Below are 16247 nucleotides of genomic sequence, written 5' to 3' on the forward strand. Positions count from 1 at the left end.
GGGGCAGCCACAGCCTCCCTGGGCAACCTGGGACAGTGTCTCACCACCCTCACAGGAAAATGTTTCTTCTTACTATCTCATCTAAATTTCTACTCCTTCAGTGTATCCCCATTACTAATGTGTATAATGGGCAGAAAACATAATTTACAGATTCAAAACATGGTCTGATCATCTTCACATCTGGACAGACAGCTATTACCACATGCAGCAACTTTTACAGAAGTTGTAACTGCTTTACACCCATCCTGTACTCTCATGACATATAACAACCCAATCTGACATATACAGGTAAAAAATTTCAATCAAACAATAATCTAGTTTGGGAGGCAAAGGTTTTGTTTGGTTTGTTTGTTTTTCAATAAAATCTATTTGCTTAATCTACAAACACACCTACATTTACCGCTGTGTGCATTTTTCTACATTTTGCCCTTGTCTCCAGCCCAGAATTGGTCAGCTTATGTTCCTGGAATTCACAGATATTCTTGAGAGGGTGCTGACAGCTTTCTGGTTGTGCTGGTTCGCGTCACTCCTTCAACACATCTTCTGTCCACTCATTTGTCATTGTCCTGACTATGTGCTCAGTCAATAAATCTTTATTAGAATAAATTGTTTCTCATAACTGCCATCTCTCCTGCTAGAATGGAAGTGTCCTGCAAATGAGTGATCTCTTGATTCAAGCAGTATTTCTTTGCAGATCATAGAATCACAGAATTTAAGGGTTGGAATGGGCTTTACAGGTCATCTAGTCCCCACACCCTGCCCTGGGCAGGGGCACCTCCTCACTAGATCAGGATGCTCAAGGCTTTATCCAGCCTGGCAGTGAACACTGCCAGAGTTGGGGCAGCCACAGCCTCCCTGGGCAACCTGGGACAGTGTCTCACCACCCTTAAAGTAAAAAGTTTTTTTCTCACATCCAGCCTAGACTTTCCCTCCTTCAGTTTTAACCCATTACCCCTTGTCCTATCACTGTAGTTCCTAACACAGAGTCCCTCTCTGGCTCCTTATAGGCCCCTTTGTTGTTATCATCATCTCCTTCATCCACCTCCCACTGGCTTTCACTGCAAGCAAACACTGCCTAACAATAGATACTTTAACTACAGAGAAAAAGCCTGAAGAAAAAGTACATCTCACACAGGATATGTTCCCCAAGGAGACATTATTTAATTAACTAAATTCTGAGACCACAACTGGGGACTGACTCACAGAAGAATACACCCAACCCTGTATTCCTCTCCATTGGGATGTAAGGTGTTCAGAAAGGCAGAGTATGTGGTCGAGAGCAGAGTTATTGGCTGGGCTAGAATAGTCAAATCTTTAGCCCTCTTCTCCCTAAACTGAAAGCAGCCACTGACCTAGGCTATTAGGAATTGGGTAAGAGTCATCACAATAAGGATGTAATGTTTGCTACAAATGGAAATGAGACTCTCCCAAAAGGTTTAGCCCCTAGAAGGGCTGTTAGGCCACAGCACACAGTGCTATGCAAAGTATAGGGGAAGAAGCTTGTTGGTTCAGCCTTTACTGCACAATTAATGAATTTAGTCCATGCAATCACTCCCTCATTTTAAGAGAGGCCATCACAGCGCTTAGGAAGCACTTCTCTGCAATCATCACCCAGAAAGTCATTCTCACTTAGGAGCTGTGGCACTATGGACTGGACTTTAGGAGGAATTTCTTCACAGAGAGGGTGATTAGGCACTGGAACGTGCTGCCCACTGAGGTGGTGGAGTCACCACCCCTGGAGGTGTTTAAGGACAGACTGGATGTGGCACTTAGTGCCATGGTCTAGTTGACATGGTGGTGTTTGATCATAGGTTGGACTGGATTATCTCAGAGGTCTTTTCCAGACTTAATGATTCTGTGATTTAAAATTTATTCTAAATATACTGAGCAAATACAACTGAGAAATGACAGATAAAAATCAAGCTGAGGGTTGGCACATGGACAGATTCTACAGTAGGACTAACTCTATTCTCTGATACTTACAGATTAAATTCCTTTCTAAGGAGAATACATGATACCAACAGAGAAAGAGCAGTACTTTGGAAGAAAATGTTTAGTTCTGTAGTTTTGCAAGAAGTTTAGTCCTTAGGTTGCTTCCCACTCATCTGGGTCCATGAAAATGAACAGATTACTAAATCTGGAAGTTGGCCTAGTATCTCACACTTTGAGAATAATCTCTCCCTTTTAGACATGGTATTTTATTTGGTTATCAATAACCATTAAATCCCTGATCATCTGCCTTACAAAAACACTGTCCTGCCTTATAATCACTGTTCTATCATTCAGTTAAAAAGTTATGTAGTTAAAGTGTTTATTTGTTAGACATTATTATAATAAGGAAATTTTTATATTGTTTTTATATTGAATTAAAAACTTGCTATATCAACAAAATAATTATTAAGAAAGCACATATCTTTGTTTTATCTCATTATATCTTTCTGTTACTGAAACCAACCAAGCTGGGGATCATGTAGAAAATACAACTAAAGGCAAAATATCAAAACCTCCTATGTAGGGCAAGCAATAATAAAAGTCTGAGAGCCAAAACCCTTTCACTTAGCGTCTTTCCAGTTCTATTGAGTTTGATCTGTGCTGCAGCTCATCAGACACACAGATAAGGAAATCACACACACAGAGCTAGCAACAAATAGCAGCACTCAAACCCAGAAGGATAATCCAGTAAAAGCAGCAAATCTCTAAAGTTTGTCCACATGGAAAGGAATAAATTCCAAAACAAGAGCTCCCATAGCACATGCACAAAAATATCCCCTTTCCTCAGTCTAACTCCTGCTCCTAGGACTGCACTAGTGATCCAAAACAACTTTAGGCAGTTCCAGTTAGCTCTAACGTCACACAGAAGCCTTTAGAGGATCACCAACCTCTCCAGAGATCACACTGCTCAAAGGTACATGAACAAAGGCTCTTTCAGTTTTGGCCTGTTGTGTAGGCACAACAGAAAATATTTTTGCTATTGAGGCTGCTGTGACAAGCAATCAAAGGCAACCAACTGAGGAACAGCAGAGGAAAAGAGCTGCACATGTATTCAAAATGAATTATACCACACAGGTAAGGGAAATGGACCCTAGAAATCCTGTGAGAGGAAGGATTATTTCTAGAGACAGATTTAGAGGCTCCTGTCTCATCCAAACTACCTTTTCAGTGAGTTTCAACTTGCAAATCTCAATAACAGTATCTTCACATTCTCTATTGCCCAATGATTCGTGTTGCTTCTGCACATTCAATTAGTTACAGAAGACCTCAAAAGGTTTTCAGGAGGAAAGATAACATCTTCTGACAATTTCTTTTGACAATGCAGTACATTAGATTACGATCAGTATTACAGCAACATTGCATTGCTCCTTCAGTTTTATGCCTCATGCAAAACTTAGCATTTCTTTAGAACTGTATAAGAATCACATATAACTATATACAAAAACTACACAACTTTAAAACGGTTAATTCTTCCCCATGTCACAAAATATGGTGCTGGAACAACAGATCAGTTGCAGATGGAGAGTTAGGACAGCATCATTTTTGCAAAAAAAAAAGAACATTTCCCTATTTTTATTAGGGGGAAAAATGAGGGTGAAAACACAGTCACATTATTTTTGTGCTGCAGATGATCTAGGCTGTTAATTTTACAGGAATAAGATACTATGTAAACTAGCAGCACAATATGATGCAAGACATCAAGCTCTGGTTTATGAGTTAGAAATTTATATGGTATATGATATTTAAACCATACAGACATTTTTTTATTGTTGACTAAAATACATTCCCTTCAAGTGAACAGTCACTACTAGCAACACCCTTTGAACCTGAAATGTGGTTTCAAAGTTAGCCTCAACATTGTATTTCCAAAGACCTTACAAAGGGGACCAGAAAGATGCAATAGGTAACAAATTATAATGAATTAAAAAATTACTCTGAGAAACTGTATTTCAGGCAAAGGCTGGAAAAGATAACAATTTGTGGTCTGCACAATTTAGAGTTCAGGATGCCTTTGGACAATGGTCTCAGGCACATGGTGTGGTTCTTGGGGATGTCTTGTGCAGGGACAAGAGCTGGACATGATGATCCTTGTGGGTCCCTTCCAGCTCACGATATTCTGGGAATTACCTCTGACAGAGGAAGGGATGCTGCCCAAACATTCCAGCCCTAACACTGAGTGGTTTCTGCTCCAAATCCAGACCTTATTGCTTTGTTAGAGGCTGCAGTGGCTGGTTTTACCTGCAAAGAGTCTAGAAAACATCCATGATAGAAAGTCATGAGCTGACATCATTTTACTACCTCACTTTGTGTTTTGACATTTTGCTGTGTTCTTGCATCAGGTGTTTGATGGCCTTGATCTTCACAATTTCTTTATGAAGTGTGTCCACCTGCTCACTGGGTTGCATGTGACTACACCCACATGCCCCTGTCTCCTCCCAGACGTGTCCTCAATACTCCTCTCTTGTTCCTCTTGTCTCCTGCACTGCTCTTATGGCAAAGGGGAGGGAGAATAAAGCTAGGGAAATGTGACTAAAGCAGAAGGACACTGAGCAGCCAGGGAGCAACTAATAGTGCAAGTGGGGAACACAGTGAAGTGAATAGACAATTTAGTGGCAGAGTGAAAAAGAAGGATAGAGCTGTAGGGAAGGCTTTGCTCATAGCTTTTAAATGTGACCTGTCACCATCAATCTTTACATTACATTAGTAATTATTTCACATTAGTAAAACTGAAAAGTCAAGGTTTTCTTAGAGATGAAATAGAGTTAAATCTACTTTGCTCCAGATACTAAATTTTGTGTTCTTTGTACATTTCTGGGTACCAAAAACGCCCATGGCATTTAGTGCTGCTACATGGGAACACTGTTTGCTAGCAAATGAAGAAAAATCAGGCAACTGGTAACACCGGAAAAAAACCCAGACCATAAAGCAGAAGCCCAAACACAGAAGTGATGATTGTCTGCCTAAAAGTGAGGACGACACTGCAGCAGGAGTGTAAGACAGGCAGAAACAGGTGAAAACTCACCACTGGAGCAGTTGGGTCCTCCCCAGCCAGGCTCACATTGACAGGTGTTTGGAGCAATACAACGACCATGGACACATTTATCAGCACAATGAGCTGTCAGAGAAGGAAATAAAACAACAATTAAAGAACACCTAGAGCTAGGAAAAATATTCTAAACATTTCTAAAAATATCTAAAATATTCCTAATGCAGATCTTTTGTGTCTCAAGTATCTTTTAAAAGCAAAATAACAATCAGTGTACTAATGTCTGATGGCAACTCTTCAAAATATATTTTACTTCAGTCTCTTCTATTTCTGCTACTTTGTTTTGTTTTTCCTAAGTTTGAAGGCTCCAACTAAAACCATATTAGTGCTACTCAAATACTTTTGCATTTAACAATGAGAAAATTGTCCACATTTAATGAAAAAAAGTCATGGTATGATAAAGATTGGAAACCCATCTGAACATGGTCCTGGGTAAGAAGCTCTACCTGGTCCTACCTGAGAGGGGAAGTTGGACAGAATTACTTCCACAGGTCACTTCCAACCTCAAGTATCCTGTGATTCTCTGAGGCAAACTCTCATGCCAAGAAAAAGAGGGGAATGCATAAAAAGAAATGCTCTTTTGTACCAGCATGGATAAAATACCATTTGCAGCACACCAGTATTTTAATACCAATTTTTTCAAATGATTGCACAGTTCAAGTGAAGCATAAAGAAACAGTGATGGTGATTAAAGTAAGGCACAAGATGTAAACTCCACGAACCACTGCAACCTTTAAGTGCTAAGTAGAGCTGCCTGAATTTTTCTTTTCCTGTTTTTCCCTTTTTGTTTCCCCCCATTTTCAAGCACATATTTCTACAGTTAAGGCTTCCTTTGAAATCAAGATTCTATTTGAAACTTCTAAGAAAAAGCTGAAATGGCTTTCGTACCCTTTATATCACTGTAACTGACTCAGAATATAATACAACAAAGAGGAAGAATCTCCAACTAGCAACAGGTTTCTGCCATCATATCCATCATAAATACCCTTAACTTTCCAAAATATATACACACTGAAATACTTTCCTTCTACTTTGAACAGCAATAAAACTTAGAAAATGTGCACAGGATGAGAATTTTCTTTGTATCAACATTTCCAGAGAAACCACGTCAGGAATCCTATAACTATCACCAATGAATACAAAGTCAACAATGGGAAACAAAGTTGCTGTTAACGAGAAGATTAATGGGACTCCATGTGAATCATTCTGGTTCTGAATGGACTGAAAATGCACTACAGTAATTAGGCAAAATACTTGCAAAATGTCCTGGGTTTTTTCTTAATTAAAGATGATGAAGCACATTGGTTATCTTTACATTTTGAGTGGCCAGGAAAAAGGAAAACCACACAGAGATCAATCATATATACATGATAGAAATCTTTGGTTATCTTTGGATCCCAGTCATTAATGGCTTATTTGTACAGCCTTTAATTTTCATTCTCAACTTTTATTTCTAAGAACATACATTACACATATGCATTAAAAAGATCTTCATTAGAAATCAACAGGGAGGGTGCTAATTGTTAAATGTTCAATGAAACAAGATGTTGATACGAAGCTTTTTCATTGTTCTCTATTTATTGTGAAAAGACTGAGTTTAAATTATTCAGCACAATTTTCCATTAGTCTTATAACTTGACATGAATTCCTTGTGTCCTTGAAGACTCCTGCCTAGCTAGCACTGCCTTGGGCACTGAAGCTCTCCACAAACCGAATGTGTGAAAAGTCTTAGCAGCAAACCATAAGACAACAGGTCACTGTACACATGTGTGAACAAGTCAGTGAACAGAAACATGCTCAGCCCAAACTCCTGAGCACTAAGGCTTAAATACAATAAAGCAATGCTCCATCACATATTCTGTGAGACAGCTGGAAAATAGAAGAAAAATGAAAATGTAGGAAACTGGACCCAACAAGAGGTACAGAAAAAGCTCTTTGAGCACTTCCTTGCAGTGCCTGTCACACCATGCTGAGCACGTGGATCCACACTCTGAGTATACACAAACACCTATTCTGTAACCAAAAAAAAAATTCTCTATACACCTTATGGACTAACTGATTCTTGGCAACTGAGTCCTAGTAAACAGCTCTAAGAGACCTGGGAATAAGAGAACCAACATCTACTACATGATCTTCAAAAAGTGTAAGGTGAGGACAATATGAAAAGCACTGGAACAAGCAGAAAAGACATGAATGCCATCAGGTACAGTTACTCTGTTTTCTCTTGATTTTCTATGGAATTGTTGGGCATCATACATAGAAATATGTGCAAGAGCAGGTGAAAAATGCAACATGAAGTCTTTTTAACACTGAGCAGTGTGGAGAAGCAGCAAAATTTCCCTGGCAGCAATTCCCATATCTTATTCTATTGTAAGAGAAAACTCAATTATCATATGAAAAGCAATCTGAGTTTACTCTTGCACATTTTCTTTTGCACCTTATTTCCCCTTTTCTATTGTGTCTTATTGTTTCTTCAAATTATTTATCTTACCCCTTCAAATTTACATGTCTATTTCAGTGGGTCACATTCTTTTACCTTCTTAAAATGCAAAAGGTAGATTTGCTCTTTCTGGTTATAGAGCATTAGCCAGCTTGAAGTATCTATAAAACATCTACTGTGCATGTAATTCCCTGTAGCAGCCCTTTCTGAGGCATGAGAGGAGCTGCCCCATACCCTGGCACAAGTCCACCAGTCTGCTTCAGTTCTGGTCCCACCTCACTGCAGTCACTGATAGGTCTGTAACCAGCTCAATGAATGTGCCCTGAATGTGGCCTGGATCAGGAACAGTGTGGTCAGCAGGACCAGGGAGGTAATTCTGCCACTGGACTCAGCACTGGTGAGGCCACACCTTGAATACTGTGTGCATATCTGGGCCACTCAGTTGAGGAGGGACATTGAGGTGCTGGAGCAGGTCCAGAGAAGAGCAATGAGGCTGGTGAAGGGACTCGAGCACAAGTGCCATGAGGAGAGGCTGAGGGAGCTGGGGGTGTTCAGCCTGGAGAAGAGGAGGCTCAGGGGAGACCTTCTCGCCCTCTGCAACTCCCTGACAGGAGGTTGGAGTCAGGTGGGGGTTGGTCTCTTCTCCCAGGCAACCAGCAGCAGGACAAGAGGGCACAGACTCAAGCTCTGCCAGGGGAGGGTTAGGTTGGATATTAGGAAGAGATATTTTATGGAGAGAGTGCTCAGGCACTGGAATGTGCTGCCCAGGGAGGTGGTGGATTCACCATCCCTGGAGGTTTTCAAGCTGAGACTGGATGTGGCACTTAGTGCCGTGGTCTAGTGACCACGGTAGGGTTGGTCTCGATGATCTCTGAGGTATTTTCTAACCCAGTTGATTCTATGATTCTATGATTCAATGCAAGGCAAGAGCTTGGCTGACATACTCACAGATATGTCATAGAACCACAGCTCTGGGAGGGGAGCTCAGACCAAGGGTGATTAATCCAGTCAGGCTAGAGGCATAGAATGCAAACTACAGTCTCAGGTCAAGTCACCACTTTCAAACACTAATGAAGTGTCTCATACTGATGTCAGTGAAGAGAGGTTTAACTCCAGCTTTGTCAAAATTAATTCAAATAAGCATTTATGGTGGAAAAAATCAAATCTCTTTGAAACTACATTATAAATGTGTTTTCCAAATGTTTTATGTCTACACTGTGTGCTAAAACATATCCTTTGGTTAATCCTTTGTTCCTCTCTTTGATGTCCACTTGCTATTAAAGTGAGAGATGTCCAGTTATGCAGTAAGATAGATGGTTTATTTTCTATTTCATGTTTTCAGAAAATTCAACAGGCATAACTCTCCATTAATGTTCTTAGAAATGTACTAAACTCTATGTGAAGTTAATATTCAAGCTACCAAAATGCTGTCAGGATCAATTTACCTTTGCACTTGTGTCAATCTACAAGGAAGCCACAAGGAGATATCTTAAAATCTTTGAATTCTTACTTTTCAGATACAGGCTGAAAATTCAATGGACTTTGTAAATGTTAAAAAATAAAATAAAATAGAAGATTGGACTTGTTGTAAAAACTTCTAATCCGTAGTTCAGCCCAGCAGCCATATGCCAAATCTCATAGGGATTGCCACTGATATTAGAAGACAAGTGACAGGAAATTCTCCAGAATAAATAACAAACTAAGCCAGTCACTCAGCTTGGTATGGACTTTCTAAGGCCAGGAGTAAGTTCCTTTATAGAACTTCACAGAATGGTCCTGCCTTTATAGCTGCATATACATTGAAATCACCTCAAAACTCCTTCAGATCTAAACATTACTACATGCACTGTGATTTTTAAGAGCAAAAACAATGACCTGAGGTCCAGTTAACCTACTCTTTTACAGGGACACTGGCAATAGTGAAGAAGGAAGTCAGAAATTTGTACATTATTCATACCCTTTGCAAACAGAAGTTACATGAGGACAGCACAAAGCACTCTCTGTTAGTGGAACTTACTTAGAGTGTACTAACAGACATCTTAACACTCATAAAACAGTCCAAGTACTGACTCCATATCATGTTGGATTGAAAGTTACAGCAGAATTTTTTCTACCCACCTGAAGACAAGTGAAATAGCACAAGTAATAAAACACAGGTTAATTCTTGTATTGAGTGCTGCTTGTCATAACAACTCAGTCTGCAACAGAATATATCTATACTGCCCAAAAAGTAACACAAAAAACTGTCTATTATGATATTTATTAACATCATTGAAAACTTCCTTAAGAGGTTCCCTGAAAACCTTCCAAGGGCTGCAGATGGAGGCTGGTATTAACTGTGATATAAATGCAGCATCATCTCATTGGAAAGACAAGTGTCTGAGTTGTTTAACAGACTCTGTTAAACTAGTGATGGTTGAGTGGGGTTGGTCTTCCCTGTAATAGATATCTACTTCTACTATCTCATTATTATTATCAATGGCATTAGTCCAAAAAAGAGGAGGATACTAAAATTCTCTATCAGAGTTTGGAGAGTTTACAGTACAGCAGTTATATTTCCTTTAGAGGAGAACAGATAAATTTCCATATGAGGGATTAAAAAGGCCTTTTTCCATATTACACACACACACACATATATGTGTAGGTATGTATATATACACACATACACACACATGCACTGAATCCAGACATAAAACAAAAGAAGAAATTTCATCAAAAGGCATGAACATAGCACAAGTTTCACCAATTGAAAATTTTCAGGAACAAGTGTGGAATTCAAGAGTCAGAATTCTGTATCCTAAGATGAATCCAAACTCGCCTGTTCAGACTGGATTCCAAAAGACTCACTGGAGCTCTAAAATTTCAGCCACTGCTTTTCTCTGGCTGTTGGTCACTGCCTTCCTTTGCACATAGAACATGTACACACTTCAGCAGCATGAGGCTGCCACATTCCTGCAATTCTTGATGCAGTGATAAATAACTCTCTTCCCACTGTAGGCAGTGAAGTGTAAGAACTACCTCTAGGGGAACAGTGGCCGGTGAATATTCACACCGTGGATTCCTACTATTTTAAAAGGAGGTAAGAAAATTCCAATTCATCTCTGAAATATTGAGTCACACCAAAATCTGTTCTGATTCACCTTTCCAAACTGAGAAGTCAAATAAAGGAACAAGCAAAAAACAAAATATCAACAGTACCACAAATACTTTAGCCTTTTAGATGCATCTTACCTCCTCCATTAAGTAAGTAAAATTATTCCATGCTGCATGGAAAATAACAGTACACTAATGGAAATGTTGTGTGCACTATGGAGCAGCAACAGCAATAAGTTACCTGGAACACTTCAAATGGCTGGGACGGTCTTCTGTTTTAGCATATGAAAAAGGGAGAGGAGTGCATGTGTGTTTTACAGTGTGGTTGCCATGAAAAAGATTTTGTTGTTGGCTTTTTGCCAGAGATATTTCTGCTGTGATGACACAGGAGAGGAATCTTCCCTGTATCACTCTCTCTTACCACTTGACCTCAGCTGACAGCATCACACTTGCTTTCCTGGGTAGACTGGATGACTAGTATTGTCACAGTGTGCACAGGCATCAACTATTCTGGAATGTTCAAGTTCACTAGGAAGAAAACTGGTTTAAACAATGGAAAGCATGAAATATTTGCCAACCTCTATTAACTACGGAGCTCCTCCTTTGACCTGATTCCTCAGCTTCAGTTGTCTCTCAGTGCCTTCCAGGGCCAAATAAATGCAGAGTTAGCTCCACTGAAGGATCTGAATTTTCATGTATTTTAAAGTCTGAGGCACTCCACAGTTGCGTCAAAAGTCAGAGCAGATATGTCCTGAATATCAGCATTTGGCATATTTTTATGTAATAACAGTAAAAATTAGCACATCCAATGTGATTTGAATTTTCCACATCCTAAGTATCCCTGCACTAATATAATTTACTACATACACGATAGCTATGCAAAAGCTGTGGTCACATAAAACAGTCATTATCACACTTCTCAGGTGATGAGTCGAGCTGTTATACACTTCAAAAAGTATTCTACTTAATAAAAGAATTGACTATGATCATTCACACATGCTGAGTAATAACCAAATGTTGTTAGAAATTGGTTCTAGTAAGTACAATACAGACACAGTAAAACCAAAAAGGCTAAAAACATTGCTGGTCTGCTATCAAATATATCAATTTTGTAAAAAAAAATATGATTTTTTCCTTGCTTTCTCATGTGCAGAAAACACTTTAAATCACAGATATTTTCAAACTCCAGGAAGTGTTGCAAAACAAAAATATAGCTAAGTGCAGTGTGATGTGTTATGACATTCAGAGTCTAATTTTCCAAAGGTACAAATAAAACCTGTCAGTTACTCCCAGTATGAACCTCACAACAAGTAGAATGGCACAAATTAAGAAACTGTCTTGCATTTGGATTGAATAACTATACTTACTGTATATTCTGATGCAGATTTTCAGACTCATCTATTGGGAAAGACCAAAGACTTATCCACCACACTGTCAGCTCCTAAACTGGGCCACAAACTCCAATGGCAATGATCAATCTCTTGTTACCTGTTACTTCACAGAACAGTTTTCCTGGACAAGCTTCTCCATACACTGAATGCTGTGCTTTCACCACTGTCATTACAGCCACAGGACAGACAATAGAGCAATGAAGGAATCTCCATTTTTATCATTCTCAGCCTTATTTAGGCAGAAATGTGCTCTAACAGACACACCTTCCTCACATGCCTCCGTCCAGGTCCTGCTCCAGGGCATTGGGAGCATCCCAGTCTGTCCCTCACACAGACCAACCAAGTTAGGGTTTGACTCAGGGACATGACACAGAGCTTCACATGAGAGAGGCCAAAGCAGCTGTCAAAACAGCTTACATACTGTTGCTGTCCCAATAAGCTTGGCTTTTCACTTTTTTCTCTTGGCAAGGCTTGCCAATCAGTTGCCTGTTCAGAAACTGTGTGGCAAGCCCAAGGGCAAGTCCTACAGTGCAGAGGCTCCAGCCCCTCACCAGTCTGCTCTTACAGGGACTTACATTGCCAGAAGGAAGTTAAACTATACCACCTCAGTTCCTCTCGCACTGTTAAGGTTCTGAAAGGTTTTTAAATCTTGTTATTAGAGGAGCTGAAGCAAAACCAAGAAATGGATATAGCTGGTTTTCACTGGAATGCATGCTCTGTCTCCTAAAATTACTAAAAGTATAAATGCAGGTGAACATCACAAATGATGCTACAGGCAAAAGATTGTCCCTGATAAACCTACTTTTTCCAGGAGATGCAAAAATGAAGAAATTCAGTTCTCTGGCTTCTGGAAAACTTAACCACTGCTGTCCATACTGTGCATGCAGATTCATAGGGACAAGTAACTTGAAATACTGCTGAATACATTTCATTTTCAGCCCAAAACATCTGCCCATCTCCAAGGATGTGCTATCCTTCACAATTGCTTACCTGTCACAAGTTCCCTGCTGTCAGTCCTGCCAGCATGAGCATCTACATACACAACCCAATTTGTGGCACCGCCAACCCTTTGTTAAACTCCTCACTGTACAGGGCTCTGGATCAATACCCTCTCTGTTTTCATTCTGCCTTTCTACTATGCTCTGGAATAAAAAAAACATTTTAAGACCTTCCTAGGTTTGAACAAAGCTGTACAAGGGAGAGAAAGAGAACTGAGCCTTGGCTGTCACCAGACTCTGGACACAGCACTTTCCAGTTCTGGGTTAGGAAGATGAGGAGACAGGGGCATGTGCCATCCAAAGAGGATGGTGCTGCCACCTTCAAACAGTTGTTACAGACCTCTGTATCTGCAGGAGAGGCTCACCATGGGGATCTGCTGGGGTCCATGCTAAGGAGAAAAAGCTTGTGTGTCCCTTCTGGTTTTTTACCTTGGACTTATTTACTGTCTTGGAAAACACACTAACACTTGTGCTGTGCATCTTCCATATGATCGTTAGTTAAAATCACACCAAGGCTGGTCACATAGACATCTGAGATCCAATTATCCTGTCACCTGCATCTGACTTCAACGAGAGCTGCACACACACCACTGATGAATAACTGAGCCTCTGTAACTGAGCCTTCACGAGCCACCCATCAAAGGGGAGTCAAACCAGCACTGTGATAAATGTGTGGGATTTCAAAGCAAAAAGAAGCTAAACTTACGGACACACATTTCCCTGCTTTCATAGAATCCAGGGCAGCACTGGGATTTACGCCTGTACATCGTTTTCTCCCCATGTCTGTAGGCAGTACGGTAACTGATCCTAGAGAAAGGAGTGAATGGTGGTTACACACAGCTCATGGATCAGAAACAAGACAGTATAAATCCTTACACATTTTAAAAAACCATTCAGGTATCATGAGAGAAACAAAAAAAAAGCTCAAAGTGATCTTGTTTTATCTGTTGCTGAGTTCAAGATTCCAAGTGGTTCCCCAACAAGTCTTATGTCCATGGGTGGCCAGACAGCAGGAAAAGAAGTTAAGGATATTGGCTACTTAACTAAAATGCAAACCAGAGCATTGCTGCCTTTGCCATTAGCCTCCCCTGTGGAGGTTAAAGGCTGGCAACACAAATCAGTTTGCTGAAACATTACAGGGATCAGTTTCCAAGGAAAAGACTTCTGGTGAGTCAGTTTTCCAGAGGCAGAGATGCCCTGAGAAGAGAAGTTCTGGTTAAGGAGGGTACAGAGAGAACCTGGACCTCCTGGGCAACTGGCAGCACTGCACACTTCTCACTAGGGACGTGTCTGCCTCTGGCAGGACAGAGCCTTACGGGGCAGTGGTGAGCAGCTCGTAAACCCACCGAGAGCTGCAGAATATACAGCTTCCTTCTCACATGAGCAAGCAGTATTTACCAGCAGCAGGATCTCCCACTGGTCTCTCCTCCCTGCTCCTCACTGTGTTCATAAATCTCCAGCCACAGCTCTCCTGGCTGCTGACCACACACTCCAGTGAGCAGTAAGCATTCCCCACAACACCTGAGACAGTCTGAACTCCCAGCAAAGAGCAGCTCATATACAATTGCAACTCTACTAGCAAAGGAAAGCTCATATATACGTGGTATCATAGGTAAACAAAGTGTAATCTTTCTCTAAACTCAGTATCTGCTTTTTAGGTACTGCACTGTCTCCTCCAGCTGTTGTGCCCCAGGGAGCCTTTCTCACTGGTGATGGTTCATACTTTCATACATTCCTCTGAGGAAAATGTTCTTTACAGCTGTTACCAGTTTTTAATCATCCACCCCTTGCTTACTTTCTGAAAGCACAAGTTTCCTTTAACAAACCCTTTTATTTTCCTTCCAAGTAGCTTCCACTTCTCCCAGAACACAACACTGCAAGCAGCAAGGCATCCCTCATGCTATTTCTGAACAAATACACCTTGCAGGATCTGGTGAATTTAATTCTGTGCATTGCATGCTTTTTCCCAAGCTGTTTGTTCTGTGTTAGCTCTCCATGGGATGATACACCCCAACCTGCTAATAAAACATATGTGGCATTGCTCAAATAGGCATTTTCCAGTAGATACAGATCACAGCAGTTAAGACACTACAACTAAAACAGACCACATATCATGCTTGATTTTGACAGGCACAAATCTTAATGAATTTCTACAATATCAGCAGATTGACAATATGAACATTTATACATCACCTGTGTCGTGTGCACTTAAACCAGTTTAGGATGTCAGTACAACTGGTGTAGTAAATTTGATCAAAAGGATGAGGATATGACTCTTGCACTGTAACTGAGTAACTGGGAAGAGAGAGAGAGAAAGCAGAGAGATCATTGAGCAAGTCCTTTATAGTACAGTCTGATTAAATTAAGTCTTTTATAGAATCCTGGTATAGAACTGAATAAAAATAAAAAATGCTCATGTGCAACAAAATCTCACAGAAAACTTGCAAAGAAAAATACTTGTTTCTAATGTGTGACATTTTTGATGAAATAGTACTTCAACACTGAAGGAAGAAGCACTGGAATAGGTTGCCCAAGGAGGTGGTGGAGTCACTATCCCTGCAGGTATTTAAGAGGTATCTGGACCTGGTGCTGGAGGATCTGGTTTAGGGTTTAGGGGTTACAGCAGTGACAGGTTAATGGTTGGACTTGATGATCTTAGAGGTCTCTTCCAACCTTGATGGTTCTACGATTCTATAGAGTACTGTAGGACATATTCTCCTGTGGCAACTTTTGTTACTGTGATGGATAGCTGGACAACTACTTCAGGAGCCAGAAAATGAGGTTTCTCCTGTTATCACTCAAAATAGGAACATCTCACTGGGCTTTCTACGGAATTTCTTTTAAAAACTGCGTCTGTGTCCGCAGCAAAACATCTAGTGCATTTAGAAACTATGTGGATGTTAACACAGAAATATTCCTAAGTAATAACTACCGCAAAATGACATAACAATCATGCTACCAAACAGCCTATTCAGCAATCAGAGATTAATGAATGTTAAAGAGCACACCTTATTTTGGTTATTGGCTACTTTTTAACAGAGAACTTCCACACCACCTCCACCCCTCCCTGAAATACTACTATTATTTTCTGCCAAATAATACAATTATACAGTGTCCTAGAAATAAATCAACACCCTGAAGTGCAGAGCCCCCAAGGCTGTCAGCAGGGCAAGAGGAGCAGAGCCCTGCTGCAAGAGGGGAAAATACTGAATCATCCCAGAAGGCTCTTCAGGAGGTTGTTTGTGCTGGCAGTCAGTCATCCCTGGTTGCATAAGGGAGTTAGAGAA

At 40.4% G+C, this 16247-nt stretch overlaps 1 protein-coding gene across 1 annotated transcript in view; it reads right to left on the reverse strand.

The window, feature by feature from the left end:
- LOC103803498 (multiple epidermal growth factor-like domains protein 10) overlaps positions 1 to 16247 on the reverse strand; it is a 46511-nt gene that overhangs the window by 28383 nt on the left and 1881 nt on the right. The window contains exons 2-4 of the mRNA XM_009076061.1: positions 15154 to 15255; positions 13667 to 13767; positions 5015 to 5107 (exon numbers count right to left, since the gene is read on the reverse strand). Coding sequence (XP_009074309.1) covers positions 5015 to 5107; positions 13667 to 13767; positions 15154 to 15255 — 296 coding nt within the window. The remainder of the gene's footprint in view (positions 1 to 5014; positions 5108 to 13666; positions 13768 to 15153; positions 15256 to 16247) is intronic.

Source organism: Acanthisitta chloris, unplaced genomic scaffold (assembly GCF_000695815.1).
Source record: "Acanthisitta chloris isolate BGI_N310 unplaced genomic scaffold, ASM69581v1 scaffold7490, whole genome shotgun sequence".
NCBI classification, from domain to species: domain Eukaryota; kingdom Metazoa; phylum Chordata; class Aves; order Passeriformes; family Acanthisittidae; genus Acanthisitta; species Acanthisitta chloris.